The 7,633-nt window shown below is 42.6% G+C and overlaps 1 protein-coding gene across 1 annotated transcript in view; it reads right to left on the bottom strand.

Moving 5' to 3' along the window:
* The window catches only part of LOC144680325 (amine sulfotransferase-like), a 33,103-nt gene extending 26,383 nt beyond the window's left edge, over nucleotides 1-6,720 (bottom strand). Inside the window, exons 1-2 of the mRNA XM_078541307.1 lie at nucleotides 6,575-6,720; nucleotides 2,633-2,782 (exon numbers count right to left, since the gene is read on the bottom strand). Coding sequence (XP_078397433.1) covers nucleotides 2,633-2,771 — 139 coding nt within the window. The 5' untranslated portion in view covers nucleotides 2,772-2,782; nucleotides 6,575-6,720. The remainder of the gene's footprint in view (nucleotides 1-2,632; nucleotides 2,783-6,574) is intronic.
* Nucleotides 6,721-7,633: the final 913 nt, after the last annotated feature.

A 7,633-nucleotide genomic window follows, 5' to 3' on the forward strand; every position in this document is an offset into this window, starting at 1 on the left:
CAGCTCATGAACCTGTTCCAATCAGTGATTCGGGGGACCCAACATAGGCACTAGAGTTTACACGGTTGACCCCCAGAGTTGACAGCACTGAAGCTGTGGAAGGTGTCGACAGCTTAGCTGATATGGGAGTTGGAGAGGCGGGGGACCTCTGAGGAACCAACCAGGAGTAGATGTTTTCCCTGGGTAGTGAGTCTAAGACTAGGGGACATGACCTCAGAATAAGGAGCAGGCCATTTGAGACTGAAATGAGGAGGAACTTCTTTACTCAGAGGGTGGTGAATCTTTGGAATTCTCTACCCTGGAGAGCTGTGGAAGCTCAATCCAGAAATCAATTGATTTCTGGAGACTAATGACATAGAGGGATATGGTGATAACATGGGAAAGTGGCATTGAGGTAAATGGTCAGCCATGATCTAATAGAATGGCGGAGCAGGCTCACCAGACCAAATGGCCTACTCCTGTTGCCATTCAAGAGTTTTCAGGAACAGACCAGATGGGTGGAGAGCATTCACTGTCTGGTAGAACCATAGTTGGAAGTGGAGCAGATCACAGAACCACTGTAGGAAGGAGGGACCTTGTAGCATTCTGATCTCTTCACTTTTTGAAAACCAATGAAATGGTGCAATATTGCACCAACTAGAGGTAACCAAGTAGCGTTAGCAGGCATGTGATTGGTGTGCTTGACTTTAATATATTCATTCATAGGATGTGGGCATCACTGGCTAGGTCAACATTTATTGTCCAGGTCACCAACATCAACTGAAGTGAGTGCTGCATTCCTAATGAGGCCTTAAATTTTTGACTATATGGTTGACAGACCTGGCAGAGTGAAGTAGGGTCTCAATAACCCCTTTGTCAGGCAGAGGAATCTGCATGTTCGTGAATTGGCCTCATCATTCCCTTGGAGAAAGGCCTTGGGAATGAAGGCACAAGTTTAAAAGTTGTGCTGTGATTTGATAATGTCACGGCAAATGAGATGTCAACCACCTCTGGAGGATGAAAGACTGTGGGGTGTAGGGGGGGGGTGGTGCGTTCTGGAGAGAAGTAGCTAACTGACCTGTTCAATGGGGGCATCCATGTCAAACACAGAGATATCAATGAATGACTGATCGAGTTGATGGCATAATGGGTCACCAAGATGTAGGTGGAGAGAGTGGTGATAAAGGTCTTCCAGGATGGTGATGCATTTTCTGGAGGGAGCAAAGAACTCATGGTAGCAACCTGGAGGTAGTGTTTAACACTTATGTTGGCAAGCTTCTTTGAAGGGTATGTGCCTTGCAAAGGTGGACATGCTTGCAATGAAGGAGGGGACATTTAGACTTTATAGCCTGCCATACTGGCAAAAAAAAATGGATACCTGGCGACCCATCTGGCTACTAATTTGAAGAGGAGGCCCTAATTGGTTCTTTAATTGGCTTCTGGGAGGAAAGACCATCTTCCATCTTCCCACCATGCCATGATGGCAGGAAGGTAATAGGCACATTACCCCACCCACCATCTTTCCTAGTCATATTGTGGCCCATCCCCTGCCTCCCATCCAATTCAGTCCCTAGAGGGATAGTAAAATCCAGTCCTTTAGATCCACGAGTTTAAAGTCCTATTGACAGCCTCATTTATCCCTCCTGTCCCAGTACTGTTGTCAGTGTCTCACAAAATGTTAACCCTTCTCAACCCAGTCTTTAAGAAACGTGAATGCATGGCTGATCTAGCTATATCTTGGCTGGAATCCTGAGATTCCCACTTGTAAGATTCTGTTTAGTTCCTAACTTCTGATATTGCCTTCTCCCTTTTCTTCCCTGTGACATTAGTATTGACAGATCACAACTGCACCTTCCCTCTCCCTTTCCCCAAGTTTCTGAAATTACGGATAGCTTTTACTTTTGAGAAAGGCAACACACTTGAAGATTTTTGAGACCTCAACTTTTCTAATCTGCTCTTCATCCCTATAGCCCTCTCCCTTCACCACCAGGACTGCCTCCTGCTCCATGGTTAAGAATATGCAGTCAACAGCCTACCATCTGTAAAGATACAGATGCAAGTACATCGTTTCTGTTGCTGGAATGAACTAGCATCTACAGGAGCTCCATCTTTATCATTCCTTACTCTGCTGACCACCAGTCACACTGCCCCCACCTTTCTTAACCTGTGTTTTTCTCAAATATGACTGTACCCTGAAATCAATTGAAAAATTCCTTCCCCATTATATCAATGAGTATCATTAACTTGCGCTCCAGCTCAAGCACAGACATGGCAGCCTACCCAAAGTTTCACATACTATTCTGACAAATACCCTGCCATTAGTATTTTAATCTTGAACACAACATCATGGCCTAGATTACATTCAGTTATTGCTTTTAGCTTGATTTCAGATTCATTTTTCAACAAATCTCTGGGCAGCAGGGGAGAAAATTAAGTCAGAAAATTCTCTCGATTAGCTATCCAGTGACCGCTGGTGAAAGTGAATGTGTGATCAAGTGAAAACAGGATTAGGCCTAGCTCTCATCCTCTCCTTTCATTTCCTAAGCTCATACATGAAGACTGCAGGCTTCCATGGGAACTGTATCCAATTACAATCACTGCGTTGTGAAATATAGGGGAAAAATAATTCTGGGGAAATACAATATTTTCTTACCAGATTTTGGATATGTGACTGCAACCACATCACTGTCCCTCATTTCGAAATGATACAATTCTTCCAGTTGTTCTATGTGGTGAATATTGTTGATAAAGTTACAGCCTTTGTACTGATAAAGATCATAATTTTTGGACATTGTTGAGAATCCTAGAGTAAAAAAAACAAACAAACCAATACATCCAATCTCAACCAACAACTTACCTCCATATAACACACATAATACAACGACTTGCATTTCTATAAAAATCTTTTAAGCATGGTCAAACATACAGGAGCCTTACAAAAAATTTGATAAGTCACTTGACATGTTAGGACATGTGAATTTAACAATTTCAGAACTGCCCCCACCCCTATTTTGTTTCCTTTTCTTTGCATGTTACCATCTTACCCTCATTTTGCCATTGGTTTAACAGCCCATGTACATCACTCTGCCATTCACACATGATCTCTTTCCTTGCCCCACTTCATTTGGGATGATTAACTCATTTAATCTCTCCCACCCTATCACAGGCCATGTGTATAAGTTAAATATATAACTAGACAGTCTAAAGTGATGTAAGATCACATACAGAGCATGCCGAGAGATAATTCTGTGTGAAGCACATAGTGGAATAGAATGTTCAACAAAAAGTAGTTTACCAACAGCCAGCTGGCCTTTAGCAGTCTCAATCAATCCAGACCAAGGATAACCTCAGCTAAGACCCACAGTGATAACAGAATGTGTTCTTTTCTCCATCCTCCCCATCTCACCTGCTTAAATGCTACTATATTTCCAAGTTCCTCTGGTTCATATGAAATGTCCAACAACCTGAATGTTGACTCAGTTTCTCTCTCCAGACCTGCTGAGCATTTCCAACACTTTGTTTGAATATCATCATCTCCCCTCGATTTGCCATCACTGACCCCACCTCCCAACTCATTAACAACTTGGGGATACCATTGACCAAAGTTTGAACTAAGCCAAGAGTAAGTAAGAGACTGGGTACTTGATGAATGGTTCACCTCTTGACCCCTCAAAGCCTTCATCTACAAGTCTCAAGTCAGGAGTGCGATTGGATAGTCACCCCTTGCCTGGATGTGCTGGCAATAACAAAAGCATTATCTCACCCAACAAATAAAAACAATTCAAATTACTTCCATTATTCCCCGTTGATCTAACTGCTATAAGTAGTATGAAATAACTCAAGAGCCATAAAGCTCTTTAAATACTTTTTGAAAAACAAACATTGAAATATTTTGTACCATGCATAAATATTGAATGCAATTTACCATCAGAATTATTTAATTCCATAATAAACTCATTTTTCCAATAGTTCAATGATAACATGTTACCATTGAAAAACTTTTCAATCTATAAAACTTTTTAAAAATGGCATTCATCCTACATTTCCTATGTTTTCCTGGAATTTGACAATTTTAAAATGAGTAAACTTTTAAGATTGAAAGCTCATTTTTAGTTGTTTGAAACACCATAAAGTTTACTTTTTTTAACTAAGTGCTTTCTAGCAACCCAGTTAATCTGAACTGGCCAAAAATTAAGAACACAACTTCTTTCAATGAACAGCAATCACAAACTTCATGCAAATACCAAATAACATGCAGAAAAAAAGTTCTGTGTGGTTTTCTTACCTTGGGGGAAATTCCTGCTTCTAAACTTGCCTGTATGCCACAGACATGCAGGAAGTCTCAATTTATGATCGCAATGTATGACGTATTCATATGATTAGCACCTCCCTACCAGTTAGCAATCATTGTAAACAAATCAGTCAAAGTCAAATAAACAGCTTAAAAGGACCTTCACTTAACAGATTGTTTCACGATATTTTCCTCCACTAAAAACATAGGCCAGAATCTTTGGCCTACTCGCCGAAGGGCGGGATGAGGTTTCGTGAAGGTATTTAAAATTTTATAACAACATTCATAGACATGCCCCAGTTCATGTGTACTTTCACATGAGGGGATATGTCTTAAAATTTTGTTTTTCTTTATTAAAATTTTCAGAACTTAAACTAATCTCTTTGAGGCATCTCTGTGCCTCAAGGAGATTTCTGCGCTCTTTCGCACGCATGTGCGACTCCTCAATGCCATGGCATACAAGGCTATGGGCCTAGTGCTGGAAAATGGGATTAGAATCGTCAGGTACTTGTTTGACCGGAGCAGACTCGATGGACCGAAGGGCCTTTTTCAAAGGAAACCAATGGTGCCAGAGATTATGATCTGAAATGATGGAAAGTTCAATTCCCCAGTACTAATATCCCTTACCTTAGTAAGGCATGGAGGAAAGTTATAAAGAGTCAAATGAAAAAAGGTGCTGTTTTTCAAGCCTACAGTGAGCTGCACTGGAACAATATAGGAGGCAGAGGACAGGTCACAAGCTTTGACTGTCAGGCCACCACCACAGCCACTGGCCATCCCTAGAAGGGCTGCCCCTCCAGAATCATGGGCAGGCAAGCTGTTATCGTGATTGTTGGGCTTAGCTCAGAATTTAGAGAGACTGCTGGAGACAAGGCTGTTGGCAAACTTTAACTCTTGCTCATTCTTCTAACTATGTACAGGATAAGATTTATCACAAGGCTTCACATACAAACTCTTCCTCAAAAGGCAGTGGAAGCAGGACCTTTGAATATTTTTAAGGCAGAACTAGATAGATTATTGATTAACAAGGGTGGGGTGTGGGGGGGGGGGGGGGGGGTTGCACGGGGAGCGGTGGTGGTGAAAGGTTATCAGGGGTAGGCAGGAGGTTACAATCAGATCAGCCATGATCTTATTGAATGGCAGAGCAGGCTTGAAGCGCCAAGTGGCTTCCTCCTGCTCCATATTTGCATAATTATTTCTCAGCATACTCTTACATGACTGATGATTGTAGATTGTCTACCTTTACACTTTTCAGGATCACAGACAAAACATCCATATTTCATCAATATTTTTATTATGAAAGTTGTTAACAATGTGATAATGACCAGATAATCTGTTTTTTGTGATTTTGATTACGGGGTAGATATTGACCAGGACATCTGAGATATACTCCCTGCTCTTCTTCAAGATAGTGCCATGAGATCTTTTACATACACCTGAACAGATAGATAGAGCCTCACTTTAACATCTCATCCAAAAGACAGCATCTCCAAAAATGCAATACTGTGGGAGTGTTAGCGCGGATTTTATGCACTAAGCCCTGAAGTAGGACCTGAAACCAGGACCTTGTCATTCAGAGGTGAGTCACCAACTGAGTCACAGCCAACCCCATTTAGGAGCCCAACCCCTGACCTTTAATTGGATGCCACTTACAAAACACCACCATGATACATAAAACATGCCATAAACTAGCCCACATTTCGAATTCTACCCCAATTGAAAATCCAGCTTTGATTTGGAATTCATAACACTCAAAGTTATCCACAAATATATCTACAAAATTAAGACTGAAGGTTCATTTTTATATAAAAGCAAAATACTGTGGATGCTGGAAATCTGAAACAAAAACAAAAATAGCTGGAAAAACTCAGCAGGTCTGACAGCATCTGTGGAAAGGAAGACAGTTAACGTTTCGAGTCCAAATGACTCTTCATCAGGACCAAAGAAAAATAGAAATGAGGTGGAATATAAACTGTTTGAGGGGGGTGGAACAGGTAGAATTGAATAGGGGGCCAGTGATAGGTGGAGGCAAAGAGAGATTGCCAAAGATGTCATAGACAAAAGGACAGAGGGGTTCATTTTTATAGTTGTTTGAAGCACCATAAGATTTAAAAGTTAATTTTATCAAGATTTTCCAGTGACCCAGTTAATCTGAACCAACCAATCAAAAAACAAGAGCAACCTCTTTAATGTGCTGCAATGACAATCTTGATAAAGATAAAGTACTATTAAATAGCAGAAGGTAACTTAAATATACAAAATATATGATTTAAACAACACACACAATCCTGCTTCCAAACTGACCTGTGTACCTGGGAAGCAGAATCTTTGGCTCGGGGCCCGCTTGGCTCGGTGAGCGGGGAGCGGGGGAGCGGGTCCGCTTGGCTCGGTGAGCGGGGGGGCGGGGCCCGCTTGGCTCGGTGAGCGGGGGGGCGGGTCCGCTTGGCTTGGTGAGCGGAGGGCGGGGCCCGCTTGCCGAGGCGTAAAATGATGCGCGGTGACGTTGAGTGTGCGTCCCGACGTTACCACACGTCATTTAGATATTGCGTTTGGCGGGCGCGCATCGGAAGTGGCTGCACATCTGCCGAACTGTCAAAGGCCTATTGAGGCCATGAAAAAAACCAATTCAACTTGTTTGCAATGCTGCCAGTAAGAAAGATTTGTCTTTGGTCTTTCTACCTGCGCTTAATTGCAGAAACTATGCTTGATATATGGATCAATCTCAGATTTCACATCACTAAACGCATTTTCCCCATATGTATGGTTCAGCAATTATACAGGGAAATGAGTAGGCCATTCAGCCCGACATGTTCTGATGTTCAATGGGATCACAGCTGACCTGTGTTCATAACTACATCTACCCGCCTTGATTTTGATATTCTTGCTTGACAGTCTTAAGGTTGGTGGGCAGGCGAATTGCCCAGGCGGCCTTCGCATTTTTCATGGAACCTCATCCACAGGTGGGATGAGGTTTCAATGAACGCTTTTAAAGTGTTTTGAAAGTTTTTGATAAAATTAATGGACATCCCAGCTCATGTGACAGTTTCACATGAGGGGACATGTCCTTAATTTTATTCTTTACCTTCAATATTTCATGAGTGAAAGTAAACGGATGCCTCACGGAGATTTCTGTGCTCTTTCGTGCATATGCGTGAAAGAGTGCAGGCCCCAACTCAGGCAACGCCCCCACCCTGCCCGCACAGGGAGCGCTCAGGGCTTCTGGGTGCACCCAGAAATTGGCCCAGCCGATCGGGGGCGCCGATTGGCTGCGCACCTGCCTGCGCCTGCCCCTGCACAAACTCACCAGCCCCCCCCACCGACAGGGAGAAAATTCTCCCCACAGCAACTCAGAATTTATGATAG

Source organism: Cetorhinus maximus, chromosome 5 (genome assembly GCF_964194155.1).
Source record: "Cetorhinus maximus chromosome 5, sCetMax3.hap1.1, whole genome shotgun sequence".
Classification (NCBI taxonomy): domain Eukaryota; kingdom Metazoa; phylum Chordata; class Chondrichthyes; order Lamniformes; family Cetorhinidae; genus Cetorhinus; species Cetorhinus maximus.